General features: G+C 40.6%; 1 protein-coding gene across 4 annotated transcripts in view; it reads right to left on the bottom strand.

Annotated features, from left to right (window-relative positions):
* Positions 1-26,190, bottom strand: part of LOC121645753 (unconventional myosin-Ic-like) — a 47,521-nt gene that overhangs the window by 13,381 nt on the left and 7,950 nt on the right. For 2 of the 4 annotated variants that reach the window (XM_041994416.1, XM_041994419.1), the window contains exons 2-11: positions 5,986-6,141; positions 4,501-4,616; positions 3,289-3,487; positions 2,906-2,986; positions 2,546-2,725; positions 1,994-2,092; positions 1,489-1,599; positions 1,082-1,153; positions 776-895; positions 408-481 (exon numbers count right to left, since the gene is read on the bottom strand). In XM_041994416.1, coding sequence (XP_041850350.1) covers positions 408-481; positions 776-895; positions 1,082-1,153; positions 1,489-1,599; positions 1,994-2,092; positions 2,546-2,725; positions 2,906-2,986; positions 3,289-3,487; positions 4,501-4,616; positions 5,986-6,141 — 1,208 coding nt within the window. Of the gene's footprint in view, positions 1-407; positions 482-775; positions 896-1,081; positions 1,154-1,488; positions 1,600-1,993; positions 2,093-2,545; positions 2,726-2,905; positions 2,987-3,288; positions 3,488-4,500; positions 4,617-5,985; positions 6,142-13,023; positions 13,047-13,850; positions 13,940-26,190 lie in introns of those variants that run through there. The other 2 variants (XM_041994418.1, XM_041994417.1) reach the window with 2 other exon arrangements.

Raw genomic sequence — 26,190 nt, 5'->3', positions numbered from 1 at the left:
CATAGGTGAACCCAACGTTACATCTGAGAGACTGCCTCTCTGAAATGCTCCTTTTTATAGCCAGTCATGATCCAATTAGCCTGATTAGATGTAAGTTGCTCCTTCTGTTGTTTTTGATTTGTGAAAATTACTTTTCCAGTCTTTTGGTGAGCTGTTCCTATTTTTTTATTTATTTTACAGACGTGTTGCTGCCATCAGAATCAAAATAAGCTGATATTTTCCATATAATGGTAAAATGTCCCAGTTTCAACACCTTCTATGTTGTTTATGGGAATTCTGTTTTTATTTCCATTTTACATTTTTAGAAGTGGGATTGTAGAAATATAATCAACCGAAGACTAAAGTTACTTTTTAAAAGGGGGTCTGCAAAGGTCTCTCTGGTTTAGTTTCAGTAATACTAACTGTACCTGTTGTGCTGGAAGACCTCAAAGCCATAGATGTCCAACAGGCCAATGACAGAATAATTCTTGTAAGAGTCATCCTGGAGAAGAAGCAAAGAAAATATCATCTTTGGCTCTGAATATATATATATATATATATATATAAGAAATGGATAGGTCATGAATAGTTTGTTTCCTATTTATAAGAGTAAAGTAGATGCAATTAATAACAATAAATTATAAATATTTCATACTGTACTGCAGTCACAAGATGGAGCTGTTGTAACAGAATAAAGCTGAGACACATGCTCTTCATACGTGTTTGATTTCAGTGTGTTTGTGTGTGTGTGTGCGTGTGTGCGTGCGTGCATGCGCGCACACATCTCTCTGTTTACCGTGTATGCCAGTGACGCATTAATCTTGTTAACCAGCCAAGTGAAGGTGCGTCCATACACAGCCTTGGACAAAGCATCCCGAGCCGATGATGCCTGCTCCAGGTTCAGAGGACTTACCAGCTGATGAAATACACAAACACACACACACACACACACACACACAGGATGAGTGGACTCCAGCGAAGACACAATAACAGAGTTACAAGTTACAATCTTCCTCCAGTGGAGCAGAGCAGACATTATACAGACAGGAAATCTCTGTATACAAATGCTTATCGCACAATGACAGTGCGTGTCCAGACCTACCTCCTCCCCCTTCGCAATTATCTTTTTGTGTGTGAGCGCCTCTGTCAGCACTGTCCCGTTCACTCCTAACAACTGGAGAAGCACAACAATATCACACATCACAATAAAACCAGTAAACAGACAGACAGTATGCAGTCAGCTGATCTCCATCCTGATTACAATGCAGGCTTTTTGTCTGGAATTAAGAAGAAGTCATTGAAATCTTTCAAATAATCAATCAATTGATTTTCTTTAGTTTTTATTTGCAGGATTTGTTTCCTTGTGTCTTCTGTAAATGTAGTGCTTTACCTAAAACTGACTTATCTGAAAGCATGTTTCCATCACTGTAAAGCTTCATCCTGCTCCAACTTTCTGCTTTTTCTCTGAAATCATTCTCAAAAACCTATATTAAAAAAAACCCGTCTTACCCGAGCCAGGTACTTTATCTGAGTGTCTGAGGTGATGAAGGCGGTGCCTTCCTCTCCACCGTATTGCACGTTGCCCAGGTGAAGCACACTGGCGATTATGTTCAGCAGCTCCTGCACAGACAAAACACAGCCGAGTTAGAAAAACAGATAAGGGAGGATGAGAACAAAGGTGAAGAAGAAGAAAAGGAACAATAATATCAGAACTTAGTGCCGAGACTATCTTTATGAGAGCTTTTACTGATAAGCCTGGTTTTGATATAAACCAGGATAAGATGTGAGCAGGACACATTCTCACACCTGTTCACTTTGAAGGAGATTTGGAAGCAAGCCCAGACATACAAACACATAGGACGGCTCCCACGCTGAGAACAAGAGAGCTTAAACTACATAATAACAGCTACACACATTTCTGTCTAACAAACATCCACAGTGAGACAGAAACAGCCTACGCTCCCTAAAGCGCTGAACTATGCTGTTGTTTGTGAGAAAAGCTGCTGTATCTCACCTCCACCTCGTCCTCATTGAAGCCAATCACCGTCAGTGCTTTTCTCACCACTTTCCAATCGCTGCGATCATTGATGGAGCTCACTTTGGGACAGTTACCCTGTAAAAACCAGAAACACCTGTAAGCAGACTCAAGAACTTTGGATCTGCTAATTGTTCTATGTCTAAACAAATTTTAGACTCAGAACATGTCAGAGAAAACCTGCAAAGCTGCTGGCTGCAGGTAAATACCTACTTATGTGTGATGTAAACAATTATTTAGACAAGCAGGTGTTTAACCCTTAATCAGCCCTTTAAAATAATCCTGTTAAACACCCTCATGCACAAAAGTGTGCTCATTAAAAAAAACAAGCATTAGAAATTTGATCACAACTTTTTTTTCATTTTAAGCCTGGTACATGTAAAGGAATGAAAAAGGATAAACTAGAAATAAAAAGCAAGAGACAAAAGTGTGCGTATGACTGACGGTCTGTTTTTGTTCAGATACTGAGGTTTATCATCAGATAATATGATGCTCACGCTGAAGTATGAACATGATGTTCTGGTTTCTTACTTTGACCAGGTACTGGTACTGTTGAGGGTTTCTCTCAAGGCCGAGGCGCCTCAGCAGGTCCTCTTCACCTCCCTCAATCAGCTGATAGAAAATGTGAAAGTTCCTCTCCCCGTGGTTTTGGTGGACCACCCGGGACTTCTCCAGCAGGTAGTTGAGGATATGGCCTCCCACAGGGGCACCCTGCCAACGGGACAGACGCCAGGGATGGAGGGGGATTGAAGTGGAGGATAAAGAAGAGGAGGAGGAGAGGGTAAGGCTGGGATACTGAGGTGTGAAACATGCAGGTTTCACAGGGATTTTACAGTCCATGAAAAATAGTCTGTTCCCTCAAAGTGAGTTAAAAGAGGAGCTGCTGCTCACCCTGAAGTCAAACTGAATGTCCATGTACTTCCCAAAGCGGCTGGAGTTGTCGTTACGCAACGTCTTGGCATTGCCAAAGGCCTGGAGGGAGGAGAGGAGAGGAGAGATGGATGAAGGAGTAGAGAAAATAGTAAAAAGATGGTGTGAAACATCAGAAGGTGTTAGAATCCCTGCATGGACAGAAATATAGATTACAGATACATACACACACGTTTAGACAGCTCGAAAGTATCTGCCGAGATAAGAAGACACCTAAATGTTCTCTTTCTTTCCTCATCCTTCAGACCCTTTTTCACAGCATTTTCAGCTGTCCTCTGATCAAACACATTTAAATGTCAGCTCAGTAACCAGACGAGTAGGAAGAATTTTCCATGGGGTCTCACCTCCAGGACAGGGTTGGACTGCAGTAGGCGGTCTTTGATGGTCTGCACCTGCTCGCTGGCTGGACAGGTGACAGCATAGTACTGCAGGATCTTCTTGGACGCCTCTGTCTTCCCAGCGCCGCTCTCTCCAGAGATCAGGATGCACTGGTCCTTCCTCTCTGCCCTCATGGAGCGGTACGAGTTGTCCGCCACAGCGTAGCTAAAGAGGAGAGGTTCACATGATGAAAAAAAAAAAAAGGTTTTAGAGGCATCAAAAGATTTCAGGATCCTACAGCAGCTTCATGATCAACATTAACAAAGACAGCTAAATGAGGTAAAAACCATCTACATGTACTCAGTCATGGTGATAATCTCTGAAAACTACATGTCTTGTAGGAATTTGAAATATGATCACAGTGTGTGAAGATATCAGAGAAAACAGCTTGTTTGAGTTACAGCATCATTCATCAGGCTCTCACAGCAGCTTTGTTTCAGTGTGTTTTGACACATTTCACACACAAGACTAATTCCTGAAAGATAAAGAGCAGCAGCTCTGCCGCAGCTGCAGCGTATTGAGCTACTGCTGGAGGCTGAGGAGGTCATGTTCAGGTCAGAGGAATTCCCTCTTTCTCCTGGTACCATCATTTGCTTACTTTTCTTTTCACCTCTTCCTCCCATTTCTCTGCAGCCAAAGCACATCTTTCAGAAAACATTTGGCCACATTCCCGAGTGCTGAAGTAAAGAAGGGCTGTGAATAAACAGATACTGGAATGACTCGATGACTCCGCTCTCACTCAGCAGAATGCATTGGATTGTTTGGTGTCTGGGAGGATTTAACAGGGAATTCTCTGATCATTCCTATGGCAGTGACCTTTACAGTATCAAAGAGCTAAAAGGCTGTGAGAGGAAATATTCCCATGTGTTCATGAGCTCTTGGAACACCATTATGTCATTTTAGGATAAAAAACGTTGTGAAGCCAACAAGGCTATAGTTAACGTACAGTCCAACACAAATGATGCAGATCCACCAGTTCAAGTCATGAAAAATTCCTCCCAAACAACTTCTGAAGCTGTGATGGCCATTTTAAAAAATATTCTAGGAAATTTAAAAAATATTCCCAGCAAACCAACTCTCAAACTTTCAGTGCTCAGGTTTACCTGAAGCTAGTTGACTCGAGGATGTGAATCAGTGTTTCCATGTAGAAGATGTGAGGTGAGTGTGTGTGAACCTACATGTGTGGTGACACCTCGTAGAAGTTGACCCCGCGGTATCGCTCCATATGGTTCTTGGTGTAGATCTCCAGGTCTTTGTAGGGGTTAACTGACACCAGCACAGAACCGATGTACGTCTGATGAGAAGGGATTCAAATCCATCGCAAGTTAGACGAACCAAAATTATAAAAATGTTTCTGAACTGATGTGTTATAATAATAATAATAAACTATATCTCATTTACAAATATCCCCAACTGCAATTTTAAAATAGGCTGGGATGCTGTATGATTGTAAATAAAAACAGAATGCAATGAACTGTAAATCTCATAACTCAAAATCTTATTGACAGATTTTGATGAAATTTTCAGGAAATGTTAGAAATGGAATAAAAAAGACAAGATTAGATTTTCTGGATCCTTGAATTTTTTAAAGGATCCTTTATTATGTGGGGATAGAGGTAATTTTGTCATTAGAACTTCTCACCCAAAAATAATACCCAAAATAATTGGCAAAAAATTACAATAGATTGGTGGAGGTCTGCGCTCTCTGAGTGCTTCTAGTGCCCAGTATAACATAAAACACATAGAAGGTATTGAAACTGAGACATTTTACCATTTTATGGAAAATATCAGCTCATTTTGAATCTGAAGGCAGAAACATACCTGTAAAATAACAACTTTGAAGAGGAGCAACAAAAGACAAAAAAAAAAAAATAGGAGGACCAATCTGAGACAAACTGCATCTAAAATTTCGGAAAAGTAGTGTAGAATACCATAAAAAGAGTCAGAGACTCTAGAGGAATCAAAGCACAAACAGATAAGGCAAGAAGTCAAACCAGATGCTGATTCTGGGGTTCTCAGGCAGAACTGCATTAAAAGCAGACGTGATTCTCTTCTGGAAATCACTGCATGGACTCCAGACTTCCAGAAATCATTGTTTGTGAACACAGTTCACCATTAAATCCACAAATGCAGGTTAAAGCTTCTTCATGCAAAGAAGAAGCCAGATGTGAACAGGATCAAGAAACAAAAGTATATTGGGGTTGTATGAGCAACATCTGCTCGCATCCATAGGTCTCTTTCAGGGAAGGTTTGCAGGTTTCAGCAAGATAATGCTGAATAACATCCTGCATCCATCACAACAGCACGGCTTCAAAGGAGAAGAGTCTGGCTGCTGAAGTGGCCTGCCTGCAGTCCAGCCCTTTCACCTAAAAATGTGAAGCATCATGAAACCAAAAATCCAGCAGCTAGAATCCTGCATCAGACCAGAATGGGACAACATTCCTCTCCTGAAATGCCAGCAACTTCCTAGACTCCGTTCTAACATTTTTGGATTCAAAATGAGCAAATATGTTCCCTGAAATGGTAAAATATTTCATTTTCAACATGTGACATGTGTTTTTTTGTTCTATTGGTAATAAAATTTGAGTTATTGCATTTTATTTTTATTTACATTTTACACAACGTCCCTACATTTTTGGAACTGTGGTTGTACATTCACGTACATAAATGAGGTTTTCTTTGAAGCGTTTGCGGAGATTCTCTATGAAAGCAGCTTCGCTGGTGAAGTTCTCCAGCAGGACGAAATCCTGCACTCCCACCCGGTCTCTGGCTGCCAGGGCCGACTCCATCATAGCTCGGACCCCGTCACTAGCCACCACCTGGAGGAGGAGAAACAAACTGTAGGATCATACAATCGTATTGTAGTTAGTGAATGAAACAACAGTACAGCAGGCATTGAGTAACAGTTCATAAATCACACTAACAGACCACATCACGTACACATCATCCATCTGTGGAAGGAAAAGAGACCAAAAGAAAACCAGAAATGACTTTCATAAAACAACTGGACCAGTGAGTTGATGCATTATTGGTAAAGATCAGTCTGTTGCATTTGCAGTCATGTATAAAAAGAAAATACACCCTCTTTCTGTTCTGGGGTTTTATATTTCGGGACATGAAGTGCAACATGCAAAAGCAGTTCTTGAAAAATTCTGCGGCTTTCACAGGAGCTGATGAAAGTTATCATCAGCATGCAAATAAGTAGAATTTAACCACAACAGCTCTGTGTCTGTGTTTATTTTAGGTAAAACCTTCTTTCACTTTTTACAAATTGCAGCAGAAATTATCTGAAGCATTCCCAAGAAGCCTCAGGCTTACACACCTCACATCCATTCAAACAGCAGCACGAAGAGCAGCTTTAACCACAACAGCCTTCATACAGCAAACTAACAGAGATGGAGCCAAGCCAACAGCTGTATGTATGAGGGGAAGTCCCATTCAAGTTTTACATGTTATATATAAAAAATCATTTTAATATCAGACGTGAAATTGCGACACTTACGTGTTTGAGCTCGTGGAGGCGTTTGCTCAGAAGGCTCTGCTGTAAAATCTGAGTTTCATGCATCAAGCTGCAAATATTACCTACATCCATGGTTAAAGTGTGCAAAATTGGACACAACTAAATTCAATGTAAACTGTGATGAAGGGTAGAGGAGGTGGAAGGCAGGGCAAACACACCAACATAGAGAAGTACACCAGGTGTTGTTATGTTAGGCTGTCAGATCTCTTGGGAAATGACAGTGTGAAGAGAAAGCTCAAGGCAGTAGAGAACATATTAATTAGAGCTGGGGAAATGAAAACCTGATGGATGCTGGGTCACCACTCCCATCCTGCCCCATCACTCCATTTAAACTCCTCTGGAAAGTTAACAATACTCCCTGAAATTCCACACAGTCATGCCCTTGACAACGCGACACCCAGGCCGGTAAATGTCTGCATCAACACTGTTTTCAGTGCTCAAGCACAATGTACACAACATTTTGTTCCAATTTTACCCAAGCATGCATGAACATGTTCAATCCCTGCTGTTAAAGAGGAGCTGCTGCGTCCCATCGGGCTTTACGTGTGGACACCGGGTCAGTCCACATCTCTGGTTCACGGCACAACTTCAGGAGGACAGAAGTGACACAGCAGCTTTCTGAATCTAATACCATCAGCAAAGGACCGTCTGTTACGTTGATGTTCTTTAATTAACTAAAACACCCCTGCAATCTGTTTTTACTGCCTGAGACTCTGTTACAGCTGACTCACCTCACAACTTCACCTTCTGATGGTGACTCAGGCGTGCACCAGGAGTGCTCCCTTTATGTCTTCATCAAAGCTGGAAAAAGACTCTGAGCATAGATGTTTGAACACACAACCTCACAAGGTCAAAAGTTTGGCATAGTGTCAACACGCAGACAACTTAATTTATTCTGTGCTGAGGGTTTTTAATGCAGGATTTTATAGGACCTTCAATATTCAGCTCTGACTGAATAGAATACATAATGAATCTGCATGTTCAGAGACAGAAAGTACTTCATATTAACTGGTGGATATAGATCTAGTCAAACAAAGATGACATGTGGAGTTCCCCAGGGCTCCATCTTGGGCCCCCCATTGCTCAACATCAACATGCTCCCGGTAACTCTGATCATAAAAAAACCCCAAAAAGTCTAATTTTAATTATGTTCATAACATTCAGCTGTATATTAGTGTCTAACCAGGAGACTCTAGTCCCAGGTAACGCTTTAGTGCATGCCTTAGTCAAAACAATATTTGGATGTGCCAGCATTTTCCTCAGCCATTTTGAACCCTAAGCTAAAGGTTAACAATCAGATTAAAGCAGGAACCAAATAAGCCCTTTACCACTTAAAGAACAGATCTAGAATAAAGGGCACTTACTAAAAGTACTTTGTATAACACACAGATCAGCAGTGACCAAGCTTTTACTCATCTGCATATCATTCTTTCAAGTTTTGGTTTTCAGGAGAAAAAGTATTAGCATTGGAATATAAAAACACAACACAAAATATTTACTGACTTACACTTTTTCCTCCAGCTGGTCTTTGCTTTTCAGTTATTTATGCTACTGTTTACCTACTATCTTCACAAAACCAGCTTACCTGCAGGAAGTAATGGTGAGTTTGATTTGACTCAAAGCTCATAAGTCGGATTTGGGAATGAAGATACATCCCAGCTAAGAGCATTCTGGTGGACAAAGTGAGAAAATTCGTAAAACTATTATGTGCGTCGTCAGGAATAAAAATACTGTTTATTGAAACAGTATGTGGAAATTATCACAGAAGAATGAAACACTTCAAAGGTAAACCATGACCATGACATTAGAAAAACTGTGAAAGTGTTTTACTAGATGAAAAAGAGAGTGGCTGTTTTGATCTAGTTTCTCACATGTGCAACTTGTTTTGTTTAGTGTTGATAAAGTTTATGCAGGAATAAACCATTGATTTGTTGGGCAGCCATCTTTACTGGGTCAAGCTTAGACTTTGACTCCACATCTCCAGGTTCTAAAGCTATTTATCAATAAAAGGCTGTGTGGACATCTGACTTTGTTTTTATGGTAATGTTATCCCATATGTCCCCATGGGTCCCACCCTCAGGTCTCCACAGACACCATGAGCTTTGATGACCTTGTGTTTCACACATCTCTGTGGAAAGTAAAGTAACTGCAGTGTTTGTGTATTATCAGTCATGGCTATGACATCTGTACATTGCTCCTCTCACCTCTTAATTTTTTTCCTGTGCTGATAAAAACTTCTGCCTCTCTTCAACTATGTTAAACAGTCTGCTCAGTTTCACAATCCAAACATGCTGCTGTTACTGCAGCTGGAAAAATGACTTCCTGCCTAACACAGGACTTTTCCTGGGAAAGACTGAGTGCTCAGCAGGCATCTAGACCAAACATGAAAGAATTCCTCATTTGGGAAAAGGCTGAATTACTATGAAGAACAGAATTTACATGACAGTGTCATGATTCATTACAAAACTGTCACAATATAATGTCGGCTGTGAGGAAAGAAAGCAGAGCCTATTTTCCCCGCCTCTCCCCTCCTCTTCCTCATCTCTCATTTACTTTTACTCCTTGTCTCAGTCTCTCACCCTCTCGCTCCATTACTTCATTGTTTTCCCAATGCTTCTCTCACCGTTTGGCTTTCCTGAGGGTAATGCCACACTACAGACCTCCACCCGGTCTCAGGAACACACAAAGTACGTGCTCCTACATGTCGTCATGTTTTCCAAATCCTGTGCGGCAAACAACGTAGCTTGGGCCAGGTTAGCAGGAGAAGACCAGAGGAGAAGGAGCAACTCTGCACTGCTACTATAGCTCACAATGAAGTCACTGATGGTTGTTTAACCAATCTCTGAAATATGGACTGACCTATACATTGTGCAGATGTTCACGATGTACATTGTGAGTAAAAAAAAAAGCATCAGGATGGATTTACATGGAATCTAATATTTTTTATGATGCTTTGAAACATTGCTCAGATCAGCTAACATGTCCGCAGACCCCTGAACTCATCATTCTACTGCTGCATACTACAGAAGTGTAGACTTTTCAGGAGATAGTAGAAGTACTCATCATTTAATATATGGCTATAATAAGATAGTTAAATGAGTGTAGTTTAATCTGATTACATGAATGTGGTAGTGACCTCATAAAAGCAACTATGTACAGATTGGTATTTTGCATATGTATTAATTACCTTAATTTCATGGGAACACTGCAAACAAAATGGTTTTCTCAGGCCAAATGAAACATGTGAGTTTACATAAGTGGTAGTCACCACACTACCAGTTAAATTATCAAAATGTTCACTTTTAAACCATCTTATTGACTAATTACTAAGTTATTACTTATTCTGTTACCAAAACGTTTGGCCTTGTTGTCTTTAAATGTATTTTTCCATCATTACATCCCTGATTACTCTACAAAATTACTTTCCAGCTGCTATTGCAACCATTGTTCCAATTGCTGTACTACATGGTTATACCTCTGGAATTTAGGTGCTCCTGATGATTACTAGCTTTTTTATTATTATAGAGGGTTTTCATTATAGAGGATAGTGTTCATTAAAGTTGAATCTCCTCTCCTCTCACTTATTCAGCTTTAAAAAAAAAATCTTTGGCCTGAAAAATTATTCCGACTTCCTAAAACTCCCCCCACAAATCTTACAAGAAACTCTTCTTATCATATACCCCAAACAGAGAGAGATTACTTCTCGTATCTGTAATGCCACAAAATCCACTACTTCAGTTTTCCCACAACAAACAAAAAAATGTCTGGGAATGGGAGCTAGGGGTCAATCTTGGAAGAGATCAATGGGACAGAATTCTTGATTTAGTGCAAAACTCCTGTATCTGTGCCACATACGGACCGATGCATTGCAAACTCATACACAGGACTTACTTTACTAATCCTAGACTGTCTAAAATTGACCCAAATATTGCAGATGCCTGTAACAAATGCAACCCGTCTCCTGCCAATGTCATACACATGTTGTGGTCTGGTCCAAAACTGACTCCTGGTCACAAATATTTTTAAATGAAGCTTTTATTTATAGCAGCTGGTTGTTTGGTTCTTCTGTTTTGTTTTGAATTTACAGTTGTTATTACAGTTGTTTTCTATCCAGTGTTTCCCCTACCATTTTATTAGTGGGGGCTCCCAGCTCCCCCAGCGGTTGCAGTGAGTTTTTTAGACAAAACACACTGTGATCTTTTATATCTCTATTCTCTTCACTCTCCCTTCTTTTGTTCTTCCTGTCAGTTCCAGCATTAATAGGTAATACAGCTATTAATACATTAAGACTGGGCTTACACGCTAGAAGACTTTTAAAAGATTTGCAAAAGACTCTAGAAAACTACCAGCTCACATCTAAAGACAAACCTAGTCTCAGACTGAAATTAGAGACTACAACTAGATTCTTTTAATATTTTTTGTGATATGTTGGACAGTTGATATGGAACAGGGCTAATCTGCCCACAGCAAAGCAAGCAAGGGGAAAGTTTCCCTCCAGGGAATTACACATCATCATTATTATTAAGTGTGGCTTTGCACTCCAGTTTAACAAAGCAATCTTTGTCAGCATAGCATGGCAGCCAGACCGTCATTCTGCTTGCTATGATGCTGGACAGGACGAGGTAAAAACCAAATACAAATCGGTTCAGAAATCCTGGTGACCGACTCACAGAGAGGAACTCATCCTACCCCAGACCAGCTGGACTTCTAACCAAACTGATCATGATGTGCACCAGAACTTTACAGGATTCTCTTTGGCCCAAGTTTTAACTCTCCATCAGGTTCACAAAACTCAGGTTGGTAGTTTTTGGTGGTTTGACATGTAAGCAAACTGTCTTGATAGTTAAAGAAGCAGAGAAAATGAGGAGAAAGCTGAGGGATTTAAACATCCAGCCGGCCTGGAACAATAGCTGCACTCCTTGACCTTTCCATCGGCCCGGTGGCTTCACACAGCTCGGATGTCACACCGTTTATGTAAAGCTCGTCTAAGCTGCTGCTTTCCATGCAGCGGACCGCACTCACGATGGAAGCTTGAAGGAAGAATGACACAAAAAGAGGCTGGAAAATCTGGACTTTAGATCTGTTTCACTTAATACTGAAGTAAACGTTTGTTCAACCATCTCAAAGCTGCTGCTATATTATTTTCATTAGTCAGTTGCAGACAAAGACTACATTTAATTATCTGGTCATTCAAATAGAGGATGCTGATGTTTTATTACTGCAATTCCATAAATCTGACAGATTCAGAGAAACCACTGTGGATCCTACATAACGAAACCAGACCCAGTTCTACCACAAAACTCTCAGTTCTGCATCTGCTGTGCAGACAAAGCAGGCCTCAGCGTTGTAATGTACATGCATGGAAAAGATTCAGGTCACATATGCAAAAACTAAAAGTTGAAATGGCATGTGCCAGAAGCTTCTGTCAGAAACATGTTGGTTTTAGTTCTTTGGCTGATTTGACTGATTTCTTCTTTTCCTTCATCTTGTTCTTCAGTCAAACATAGGCTTTATTAAACAGGGGAGTGTAAAATAAACGGTTTAATTTATTTTTAATTTCAGAATCATTAAATTCTGATCTTAACCAACAACACAGAGGTAAAAACAAACTGAAACTACCTGACAGAATTACATCAGTGCTGGAAGCATTTTCCATTCATTCACCTGTGCAGCATCAATGTTTATTTAGGTTTGGCTGGTTGTAACCATGGAATCACTCCTATTGCAAGTTAATTTCTGCAAGCAGAGAGTTAAACTGCAGAGCAGTCAGACAGGTGGAACGAGCTACCTGAGACGCCTGCATGCCTGAGGACACGAAGCCCAAACTTTCACAACGAGAAGGTGGAAAATCTCTGGATCACTTTCAGGAACAACTTCACTGAGGAGCCACCAGAAATCTGTGTTCTTATTAAATCCAAGTGTGATGTTTGCTGGCCACTCTGGACTCATTTAAGCATCACATTTTCTTGTTTTCAGTGTCATTTTGTCACACACATCCCAGCAAGACAGAAAACAGCTGTTATTTACAGGCACACACTTTCTTTTACAGCAGACTGACACTGAAACTCGACTCAGCCAACACTGAAAATCACATTAATCACTAGCTGAATAACTTTGCTTTTAACCACCATGTTAGTATTCGTCATTACACAAGTCAGTTCACAGAAGTCTGCTAACTCACCCGACCCCAGCGATACTCCATGGAGACGGCTTTGCAGCTTCCAAATCAATCAGTTTATATTCCAGAGAGAAAAAAAAGTTCATATTCAAAAACCTTTTACTTCATTGTGACTGAGACGTGCAAACAGAAAGGTGAGAAGAGAAAAGCCTAAAGAGACTGGGACAAGCCCAATATAAACTACTCATTGAGCTGCAGGCAACAATGACAACTGTGTCAGGAATGTCTTCATGCAACAGCCCTGACATGTGTCATTCGTCTGTCTTCCTCACACGCTGCTTCGCACTCAGAGAGCTGCAGCAATGGAAAACTTTCTTTTTAAACAACTCCTTCAGCCTCATCCACACAGAGCCAGAGAAGAGTTTCATTAACATGCACACTCTTAATTTCATGAATGCAGTACAGCTACACAACACAGGCATGTGACTGCCTCGCCCTGAGGCAGTGAAAACACACACATACAGAGAGATGAGGACACGTCCTTGCAGATATCAAACAGATCTAACGTCAGTGTGATAAATACAGAGGCGAGATGTGAGGATGCTGACATGGAGGAGAATTCAAGTGTTCATATCAAAGAGACGCATCAGGTGAGCGGCGCTTTCACCTGACTCTTTCAGGTTCAAGAACACACACCATCAAGGTTGTTACGCAATCTGAAAGGCGGCTCTCAGAAACTCCCTGCAGCACTTTAAACCCCCAACCAGACCAAAACGATCTCCCTTTCTGAGATCTAACTTTCCAATCCTGAATGCAAACCTGCAAGTCCACACTGGTTTAAATAACTTTGCTATCTAGGTTGACCGTATGTATGCGCGCGGGGGTCTTACCATTGGTCTGTACTTCATGGCTCCAGCTTTCCAGTGATTCTGGACGGAGTTTTCCTGTTTCCCACCACGGTGATACTCCGGCTGTAAGTATGTGGCCTCCAGCACCGCGTCACAACCACTTTTTAGCCGAGAGTTTGTTTTTAGAAGCTCTCCCCTCCGTCCAGAGAGCCAGCTGCCATAGCTTCTCTTCTTACTGCTGCTCTCACACACACCTCACCCACTCTTCTTCTCCTTCCCTTCAGAAGAAACAGTCCCTATGTTGGGCGACACACACACACACACACCCCTCCTCCTCCTTCCCCTATTCTTTCTCTGCTTATTTTCCCTGTCGCCCCTTCCTCAATCCCAGAAGACTTTGGTTCTAAAGGGAAAACTTCCATGTTCCTTTGTAACAGAAGAAGCACTCTATACTAGTGTAAGTTAATAAATAATAATCTGCTTCAGCTTTGATTTTCCTTTTACTTTTTTTCTACTCCTCTGCTTAGATTTGCAAGCTTAAACAGAAACCCCCTACCCCACCCACACACACACACACGCTCACACATGCATGTATACAGTGATGAAGGAAGGCTCCCCATCATTATCCCAATATCATTATAGATGGTGTAATGAGTCCAGACCGGCGTTGGTGCACGCGTCCACCCAGCTGCTGCACATCAAAGGCCTCAGAGGTCTTATGCTCCTCCTTGTTAACACTAATAACAGCTGACATGTTACAGGCCGAGAGGGGGTGTGTTGCTGTGGACAAAGAGAGAGAAAAGTTTCTGCTCCACGATGTTAACGAGGCCGACTTAGAAGCTTGAGTGTTTGTGATGTTAAAGTGTGGAGTTTCTCCTGGTAAAAAAACCACTTGATCATCATCAGTGTAAGAACCTCGATAAAATCTAGTTTTAGCTCTTTCTCACATGACTGTATGTCCTCAGCACACACACTTATATAAAATCCAACAATGCTCCATCTGTGGTTGTGTTTAGATTAAATAACACTTAGTCTTTAGGAGTTTTTACGACTGTAGTCTGGGTTTATCTTGGCATGTCTGGTTAGATTCACTCCTTCCGATCAGGGGAAATGACTCCCTGATTCAACACATCTTCATCCTAAAAGAGAAATAATTTTATCCGATCAGGTGTCAGGTTTTACCCTCCAGCTCCACCTTGTCAGTCTATGAGTATAACAATAACCACCGTCCAAACCCACTTATTCCAATGCAGAGTTGCAGCTTATCCCAGCTGCCACTAGGTAAGAGGCAGGTTCATCACTGGGTGGTTTAATCATGTTTTAGTATTCTAGGCTTTTAACTTCCACAGTTGTCATGTGAGATGATGCTGTATGAATGCTGCATTACGATCAAGAGGTAGCTTGTACTTCGGCATCTGGGTTTGGATAAAGATCAATCACAAAAAGAAAAACTACATTAAATTAGAAATAAATAAGTTATCCTCTTTTTCAGTGTTGTTACTGTAACCAAACTATCAAACAGTCTAATAATTGCAGTTACAGTGTATACCCCCCAAACATGGTAAATCCTAATTTAACCCCTGTCAACATGTTATTGATGTTTCCATGTTTCCATAAGTCAAATGAAACAACCTGAGGCAGCTCTATGATTATGTTTGATGTCACAATCAATCTGAAAAGATTGCCTGGAATCAATTACTGAAAATATCTGATATTTTTACAGATTTCTTTAAAACAAGAAAAGTACATAGGCTTTATTTTCCTTTTCAAACTGATTCCTGAAGAATCTTATGGAGAAAAATGTCTGTCAACAACTAATCGCAGCAAAAACAGGATGGAGGATAAAGCTGCAGGTTCAAAGAGAAGAGCAACAGCAGGAAGTTCAGCTTTTATGGAGCTCATTAGGACCTCTTGCTCCTTCCTGAAGATCAAATAGAATAAACCTGTAAACCCAAAGAATTAGCACCTGTTTGTTTTGTGCATTACATCTCTTTAAATCTGACCTGGCCACCGTATGGACGGTGGCTGAGTTTTTTTTCACTCTGGTATTAGGAAGCGCCCTCACTCTGCAGTCCTGCTCTGCTCAAGGTGACGTCCTGGTCAAGGTTATTCGACTCATGCTTCTAATTACTTTTGAAATAAGTCCATGGTGCCTTCAGGGAACACAAAGGCTCTTTTAAAAGCGACATAACTGAGCAGAAGATCCAAACATCGGATCAAACATGCAACATCGATCAGAAACAAGATGAGGATCTAATCAGCTGTTTTCCCACATTAATGCAAGAGCAGAGCAGAAGAAGACGCTTTAATTCTCTGTCTTCTACGTCGCCCTCTACTGGTCACCTCATGTCTTCAGACTAAAGAGCTTTTTTAAGGCAAAAATCTCAGAACCTAAATTATTTTATTAAATTTATCATATAATACTTTAATAATTATAAAAATGTATTTATGTAATGATTTAATCCATATAAATAAAGCATCAATCTGTGTGTTTAGTGGTTTGAGATAAAACTGAGTGGATTCTCTGGTGTGTGTGTTGGAGATTAAACTTTCATACTCATTCGATGCCCCCTCCTCCTTTGTAGCCTGTATAATCAGAGCCCCTGCTGCAGGAATCTGAGTAATGTTTTCCAGACGCTCGCACTCTCTCCCTGCCGGTGTGTGTGTCTCACTCCCACCACAGTGTGAGAACACACTGGACACACAGCAGGAAGAAGAAGCAGAGATACAACAGCAGATAGAAGTCGTTTCACTCGTTTATTCATGTGAGCTAAGGTCTCCAACTCCAAATGCTGCTGGCAAGAGTCAGGACTGTAAAGGTGTGTGTGTGTCTGAGTGTGTGTTTCTGCAGGCTCATGCTGAGGCAGCACATTTGTGCTGAGCTGGAGGGGGAGGAGGGGCTGCATCTGACCACCAGGATCTTCTATAGTTGTCAGACTTTAACCCTTTAATGGTCCGTTTCTTATCCACAAGGATCTGACGCCTCTTTTTCCTGCACTTTTATGACTCTTAATCATTAAATGTGTCATAAAAGGAATGTCAGGAGCATAAATCCATAGAAACTGCACAAACATTGGTTGATAAAGGGTGGAGCCACAGGATAAATGCCAGCTAGAGTGAAGGGTGTACCAGACAGGTGAATTCAACAATATAACAAGCCTGCGGTCCCAGCTGGGTTAATCATTGCAGGGTGAACAAACACTCGTTATGTGTTTGTGCCCTTCCTCCCTTCTAAAATCAGAGCTGATACTAATCTGTTTCAGAGGGAAAACATCAAATCAAACATGTTTTAACAAAGAAAATAAAAAATATTTTTAAAAACATTTTTTTCTGACTGCTTTCAGGCACACATGTGATCGCTGCTCCGTGGGAAATCATAAATGGGAACTTGACTTTCCCCTCCAGCTGCTTCTCCTGCACCCCTCCTCTGAAATTCTTCTTTCCTCTTGCACTTCCTCTTAACCAAAGTTCACTTTGAATTATCCTGGGTTATAAATAGAAGTTTTCCACTTTCTCCGCTGTCCTAATTTGATCCAGAAATATGGTATGGGAATGTGTTGTCATGCCAGACAGTACACACCAATTTATCATATTTATTTAGGAGCCGTTACTGAGCTGCATTAACACACTCATCAGCTCCACTGTGGCTATGTTGAGGAGTTTTTCCCACTCCAACATCACTTCCAGACTTCATCATTAAAACTAAAACTAAAAACACGATCAGCTGAATGGAGCTAACGGAGATGACACTTCTGGATGGGCTCAGATTAATTTGTGATACAAAGCTGTGTGATGAAACATGCAGTTAAATCCAAATTTCTAATTACAATACTCAAGCTAAATATCTGCCTTCTGAGTCATTTAGAGCTTTTATATTTCTGTATTATTATATTGGTTTCCTATTATAGAAATATATTATTTCTTGTATCAGTAACTCTCTGTCAGTCAGAGTAATCTGATGAGCTCATCCTGAATACACCCTGGATCCCACAGCCCATTTTCATCACGACTCCCACACAGTAAGAGCGCTGACAGATACGCAGCTAAGACATCAGTAATGTGATTTGGGGCCCTTTGCTGTTGCAACATAGGATCATAAACCAAAAAGCATCTCTGGCGCCAGCAGCATTGGCCTGAAATCAGCGATAAGAGTCGAGCAGAGAAAAGCATCTGTTCACGCTCCTGATGTTCAAGAGACAGGCACTCAGTAATAACAATGTTCTCTACCAGACACACACACACACACACCTGTTCAAAAATTTGTTAACACAAATATTTAATCTGCCAATCACATGGAAGCAACTCAGTGTATTTAGACATGTAGAAGACGGTGACGACGACTTGCTGAAGTTCAAGGGTTTCCAGCGAATGGTCTGAAGAAGAAAAAATATCCTGTGAGCAGCAATTGTCTGGACCACAATGTCAGCACCATGTCACACGCTAGAAACCGGATATCAACACACTGGCCGTTTTAAACATGCACCGAAAAGGAGTGCTCATGTGATTTTACATATTTATAGTTTTGTGAAATTAACGCATAATAATAGTGATAATCATAAAATCCTGATTATTTCTCTGACAATACTTACAAAGAAAACCTATAATTGTGACATCCCTGTCGCTATATAACTGTTTTCTTGAACATGACTACTGGAATCCAACAGCCTCCACAGTCACCAGATCTCCATCCGAGCAGCTTTGAGATGTGGTGGAACGGGAGATTCTCATCATGGATGCAGCCGACAAATCTACAGCAAATGTGTGATGCTGTCATGTCAATATGGAGCAAAACCTCTGAGGAAAGTTTCCAACACCTTGTTGAATCTATGAAATCAATTAAGGCAGTTCTGGAGGGAAAATGGGTTCCAACCAATTATAAGCGAAGTGGTCCTGATAAAGTGTCTGGATGATGAGCCCACCCATCATCTGAAGTAAAAGGTTTGGACACTTTTATGCATCTCTTTAAGCATCATGTTGCACATTTCATACACAGCGTTTCTCTGCCAGTTTCAGAGTCGTTCAACAGACCTGGTTTTCCTCTTTCTCAGGTTCTTTCACCACATCAGAGACGCTTTTGTAAACAGCAATAAAACAAGTCAGAACAATGACTTGTAAAACAAATATTACCCCAGCTTTGAAGTTAAATAGTTGAGAGAAAAGCCAGAGCGGGATCAAACTCCAACCATTGAACAAGGAAAACCTGTGAAGTACTAAATGCTTTCTTCATGTCACTGTAAAACTGCAGGTCACTCCTAACCCGAGAAACATTATCCAGACTGTTCTTCCTTTCACGTTTCCTGCCTTTTACTTTCCCTCTCCGCCATGGTCCTCCTCCCCTTCTTCTGTTTTCTCTGTGCTACTTAAAATATGACTCCAAAGATAAAGATTTGCAGCATCTACTACAGAGAGCCAGTACTCAGTTTGAGAAATATAATACATGAGGGCAGAGAGGGAGAAACCAGAGGGAGAAAGAGAGAGGCTGAAAAAAAGAGAAAAAAATGGCTGAGTAGGGTGGCTGTGATGTCAAAGTTAAAGAATGTAAGCCATGTGGGCGCCAAACCAGGACCAAGAGTCAGGGAGAAGAGAGCCAGAGGAAAAAAATATTCAACAATACAGAAGTAAAGATGAGAGGAAGGAAGTTGGTTACAGATGGTAAAAGTGTCTCAGTAAGAAGACCTTGTGTTATTAAATGAGGGTGAATGTGTGAGGGTGTGTGTGCTCATAACAAAAGTAGTGGTTTGTGAGCTGAAGGGTGCCGAGAATCATATTGACACAAGGGGTTTACCAGGGGCCAAATCCACTCAGGCTGTTCCTGTTTCTCTGTCGTCTACTTCATGGTCTGTGTGCTGATGATGACCGCCAAAGCAACAAAAAATAACCAGCAGGCTTGAAAGAAAGTCAATGTGGGAAACTCAGCTGCATCTTTTTTTTTTTTTTACTTCGCTTACCAAATATGGACACACTCCGTGCCCTTCACAAACACACCCACTTTTCCACTGTGGCAGCCCGTTGGTCATGCAGGCATTTCCTAAAGTCTTCACAGACTGTCATAAAAGCTTTCTGTGAGATGGAGGGAGGCGGAGAGCCCTTGCACACATAGACATGACAGTATGAGGAGCAAATTCTGGGACACAGTGCTCAATAATTAGATCAATCAATTAGAAACGACAGTGCTGTGCTGGGTTTGTCCCGGCTGAGTCTAATGTGTCCATCAACGTCCCCCGAACACCACGACTGGAAGCTGAAACCCTAAAACAAACAGATCAGAACATCGGGCCTCATTCACCAACAGTTCTTGTGAACAAATCTATAAGTCCTACTTACGAACTCTTTATGAAGATTTTATAACATCTTGGACCATCCAAGAGAATGTTTGAGTGCTGACATGTTTAAACAAAGTCAGTGTTTGTGTTGTTTTCTGTTGTTCTGTTCATTAAAATACAATAATAAAACTACAGCCATGTTTTCGTCAGGCTTTTAAAATAACTTTTGGTTTACAAAGCATTTTGTCATTTTTAAGTACATAGAAAGATATTGCAGATCGTGTACTAACATTACAACTGAGGGAAAAAATCAATTAAGACAGATTTAATTGTGTTTCTTGTCTTCATAAAACCATCAGTGCAATGGACTGAACACAGGACAGATCTGTTCCTTATATCACTCCATAAACGTCCAAGTCACCTGCAACTCCCAGATCCACCTGCTGAATGTGGTCTTTATTAATTAAAATCTACTACTTTTTTTGTTATCTATTATACTGATTAGTTTATTAGGAGATGGAGGATATGCTCTGATCTCCTGGTTGATAACACCACTGATCAGCCTTCAGACTCATCAGACCCATCACTCACTTCGTCAGTGCACCACATCTTAAAAAAAGGGTGATGGATGTGTTTGGACACAGCAGAAAGCCATTTGCTATACAAACTGTAAAAGGTTCTGTATGGAAGTGATTTGAATCTCAATATTTGACTTTGTACAACCAAGTTATTACTTTAAAAATAAGAACATAAAGGTTTCAGTGCACACCTTTATTATTATCTAAAGTTCATTTATTCCTTTGGCAATATAAGAATTTTTCCTCGGCTGTCTCACCTCTGTCTCCTGACATTTTATAAGTATTTATCTGCAAAGTACAGCTAGTTTGTCCTTTCAACTCACAAAGGACTTGGTATTCATCGACTCAAGACCAGAGATACAAAAGACGTTTGCAAATCAGGTGGAAAGTTTCTGTTAAAAAAAAAAAAACGTCTTAAGTACAAGTTAAAACACTTTAAAGCCTGACCCAAGAAATTATGAGCAGAAAATGAAAAGTTTTTTAAATCTTAAGTCTTTATCTGGCCCTTGCACAATATGCAACAAAGAACAGAAAAATAATCTGAATAAGTGCGCCGTTTATTACCGTGTAATATGTTTGAATTGTTGTAGTGCAAGTATCATATTGTATATAACAAGTTTTTGAGCAAATTTTTTACCATCAAATGATGCAGTCGGTCTTTCAAACAGTGAAAATTAAAAAAAAAGATTTGTAAGAAGATTTTGGTGAACAAGGCCCACTGAGTGCAGAGTTTGGTATAAATACAGCTCTTTATCCACAGCAAGCTGGCTCATTTTATCAACTCATTATCTTCCCTGGCATATGATTAACTCTAAAACTGATAGTTCCAAGTAAAATCCCAACCAAGCTTCTCATAGTAGCTTTAGCTGCAGAGTATGTTGAGTCACAACAGCTCAGGTGTTATTTTTTACCCATCCACACACAAATAATTACAGACTTTATTTCTGATGTCATGGCTGGCTCTTAATAAATGTAAACAGGTAAATAAACATAAATTACATCCAAACAATCACACACACACACACACACACATTGTGCTGCATCAGTCAGAAAGAGTTCCAACAAAAACAGGGCAGGTGGCGACTCGTCGAGAAAGAACTCTGGGATCATTCAGCTCTCGTTCCCACCCTTTTTCTCCCAGCTCATATCTCTCTCCTATTACTTTATCAGCTCTCTTTATCTCTTCCACACCTCTGCTCCTCCCCCTGCTCTATTTTACACCCAGTACATGTTATATAGACACAGCAAATGCAGACTTTTTATTTAAAAGAAATCCTAAAAAGGGCTGGATATTCAGTCTGTTTATGTCCTGTCTTTGCTTCTTTGAGCCGCCCGACTTGAACCGACATGCAGCTGATGTTTAAAGTTCATTAAATGACTCAGGAAGTATTTTATCAGATGTGACTGATAGTCAGAAAACTAGATGCAGTATCAACACATCCGCAGTATTAGCACGGTATTAAAACAACCAAGGCTAAGTTGCTAAGTTTCCAAACAGCAAACTTCCTGTTTACTCTGAAGATTTCCTCTGTGCTGATCAGGCGTTAATAACAGCTGAGCTGTGGGATGAACGTAAAGCAGAAGAACAAAGACACAAAACATCACTGGTTTCTTTCCTTCTATCATTTCTCTTCCTTTTATCTGTGTCTGTCTTAATGTTTTTACACCAATCAGGACGAGGACTAAATTGATTGTTTAAAAGATGGATAAATGTGACAGAAAAAGCATCGAGTTTAAACAGTGACAGATGGGGACGAGAGCTCCTCAGAGACCATCGGTTTCTTATTAAAGTGCAGTCGACGTGTCAGCAGCACCTACTTTAAACCTGGCAAATGGCTGGAAATTTATGTGGGAACAGCTTGAAATCTGAGAGCAATTTCTGGAGAAAGTAACTTATCCCAGATTTCCTGCAACATCCCAACAGACAGAACCAACAAACCCTGAAACTGAGACAGAAAGCATCGCTCTGTCAGCACCCGCTGAACAGAATAAAAAAGGGGGAAAAAAAAGACCTTTGGACACTTGAACGGTGTCAACACTCAAGTCAGCCAGTAGTATCCACACAGATACAATACTAAAAGTTTTACTGATGATACGTGGAAGAATGTGTGAGGAGAAGACTATGCCACCTCAAGGATTTATGGGAAATGTAGTCTGGGATATATAGACTCAAAATGATGCCACTGATTCAATATTCATAATATTGCACTTGAAATTTCTGCAGAATTCAAACTAGAAAGTAATAAATTTCAATTTTATGTTGAGAGTTAGTTGAGTTTGCATCTTTCTAAGAATATCCTTCACATTTCTGCCACACCCATGATAAGTAAATTCCACTGGGAGGAGGAGGAAAGACGGACCAGACAGCTGTTCCATCTCTCCCATCACCGTCATGTCCAGACTGGGCGGCTGCCGTCTGCAGACAGGACGGGTGGTCGTGTGGTTCACAGCAGCTGTGATTAAAAAAAAAACAACAATCCAGACCACAATCAGAAAAGTAACTGGGAATTCCTGTAAGATAGGGAAGTTTGGGTAAAAGTAACTCACTTTAAAAGGCTTTCAGCTGCTTGTCATGGACATTTAGCAATAAAAATACTTTACTTTGTTTTTGCCTCTGATATATTTTGTTTTTATTTTAATGCAACTGTAAATTTTATATTTTTAATGTATGTTTCTATACAGATTTCAGTCCTTTATTTATCCACTTCCAAAATGGGAACTGATAAGAAATGCAATAATAATTAGAATATGGATAATTAAACAATAAAACAACATCCAGACATTCACATTCCATAAAATGGAGGATACAGAAATATGAATGAGGTTTTTAAAGAACGGGAGATATTTCTGACTTTTAAAGAAAAAGGACACAGATCAGGTTGAGACAGACCATCCCCTCGTAATGTCAGGAGCCCCAGCAGCTACAAACATGGATCTAGCCTCACAAGCATCCAGTCTACCACCACCAGCAGACAGTAAACCAGAACTGCAGGAGGAGAAGTCACTGATCTCCCTACTACCACCTACTGCATCCCAAAACAATCAACCCACCTTTCTATTAGGGACATACCGATATCATATTTTTCCAAACTGAGTACAAGCACAAGTACTTACATTAGTACTTGTCAGTACTAAGTACCGATATGAGTACTGATGAATCCCATTACAGTTCACTGGTAAGGAGTGTAGACCAGAATGCTGAGTGATTCGTTGTGTGATATATCAAATGGGTCAACCTCTAAATGTAATGCTGGATAACTGTCAGAATCTTCATAAATAAGAAGGAAAAAGTGGTTTTTGGTGGATTTGGTTCACTGCTGTGACAAGGCGCCTACATTCCCAAAATAAACTTCTCTCACTGATAAAAAAAAAAAACAAATTTGAACTTTAATGTGACATTAGTAATAACTTTGTTATTTATGCATTAAAAAAAATAATGTGTTATTTCCACGGATTACTCCCTTTGCAATAAGGCATTATTTTTGCCAGCCCTAGTTTTTCCACATTGGTATCGGGTTGTGTGGTACTGGAACACTTTTATGAATACTAAATATGAGTACACGCACATAGCATCAGACTATAGAAGACTATAGACCATAAAAGGTCCATAGAAAACAGGGATGCACTGATGCCCTTTATTCCCTTGTGTGTTCTGTGTTTCTGTTTCCGCCTCGTTTGTTCGCCTGGTCTGATTCCTCACTCACTTCACCTGTTCCCTGTTAGTCATCCTCTGTTTATATACCTCCTGGTTTCTCTTACTCAGTGCCAAATCATTGTTGTTGTTCTCCCAATGCTCCACTCTGTGTTCGTCAACCATTTTCTTTGAAATAAAGCCTGGGATAATTGCACTTGTCTGTCTTCTGCCTCATCAGTCTACGTTTGGGTCCTCACCTCCGCCAAAGTTTTACAGCAGACTCTGAGTGAGGTAGACGGTGGTCTGATAAGTCTTTGCTATCTGCATCTGCTGTTTAACACCCAGTTGCATGCTGGGATGAATGCTTTTCGCTCAGATATCTGAATTAGAGATCAGGAACCTGTTCAGTGCTGTTTGCATTTCTTCAGACTCTGCGACTGCTGTGGGTGTCGGCCTCCACTTTCACTCCACATCGCACTTTTCCTTCAGACTGCTCCCTCATATACTCATTTACCCCGTCCAGGCCCATGGCCACGCCTGCATGTCCTGGTATAGACATCTGAGGAAAGACTCGGTTAAAGGTTAATGCTGAAGAAAACTGTGCTGACGCTGCAGTCAAAGCATTGGAAAAAGGCTTTAACCTATAAACAAAACTCCAACTTAAAGGTGATTCTTCAGGTTTGAGTTCTCCTCTGATAGAGGGGCATTAAATTCAGAGTCGTGCTTCAATCCAACCCAAACATTCCCAGAGACACAACACAGGAGCCCTCATCCTAGCAAATACTGAACACTCAGGGAGTGGACATCACACATAAACTATTAAGGTTCAACAACTGGACCTTTAACAGAACATTTACAGGTGTTCTGGTTCTATTATAGGATGGTTTAAACAGCTCATGGGGATAAGGAGAGTGTTGTTATTCCTCAGACCACCTACCCTCTGTATGTGTGGGAAGCAGGGCTGGAATTCAATGACTCACATCGTGAAGTATTTAAATAAACATCTATCATTAGACATGAATTATGATTGTGACTATTATGGGTTAAGTGCATCAACAACATCCATCAGGTTTCTGAAAAACCCATACATTCACGCTCAAAAGTGCCCATAAAAACCCTGAAGTTTCACAACAGGATTAAACAAACCTGCTCAGCAGAACATCCCACAGAAAAACCTTCAGCCCCACTCAGCTCCTGACGAAGTGGGATTAGCAGTAATCTTGTATCATCAGGTTAATCTGAGCATGCATGGGAAGGTGTGTACAACAAAGGGATTACGAAGTAACTTGGTCAGCACATGAATGAGCAGTTCTGCCCTCAGTCGACTTGAACTCCATCCTAAAGAGCATTTAACCTTATTCACAAGGCCTATTTTTACAGCCTCCTGCCTGAAATTACATAGCCAAAATAAATGAAGTACATCTTCACAACTACAAGGGCTGTAGGTTTCTACCTGAAGCTGAGACGTGTGAGCTTACTACAGAAGTGTCAGGATCAAGATTTGTGTCACTGTGTCAGAGTAAATTCACCTTTTAATGGTTATCTGCTCCTACAACAAAGCCACATTACTTTCAGTGAAAACCAGAGGATAGAAGCCCAATTTATCTAGGAATGAGTAAAGTAATGTCTGATGAGGAACTGTGATCCAGTAGAAGGTAAAAAGTGAACCTGAGCAGTTTTCCAGGTGTTTAAAAAGAGGTGTTACGTAGGTAAATATCTCAGGAAGCCAGCTGGAATCAAACTTTTCACCACAAAACAGCAAAAGTAAGACATGAGTTCTGATTTTGGCTGCTAGCTCCAGAGTTTCTGTCCCACAGTGATGAGACAGACATCTTTGTAACCAGCAGAGTCTCAGCTTTCAAAAAAGACCTGTTACATTTCCATATAATTGATTTGGGTTTGAACTG

The sequence above is a fragment of the Melanotaenia boesemani genome, chromosome 9, assembly GCF_017639745.1.
Source record: "Melanotaenia boesemani isolate fMelBoe1 chromosome 9, fMelBoe1.pri, whole genome shotgun sequence".
Lineage (NCBI taxonomy): Eukaryota > Metazoa > Chordata > Actinopteri > Atheriniformes > Melanotaeniidae > Melanotaenia > Melanotaenia boesemani.
Note: the sequence above shows the minus strand (reverse complement) of the source record. Positions and strands in the feature narration are given on the sequence as shown.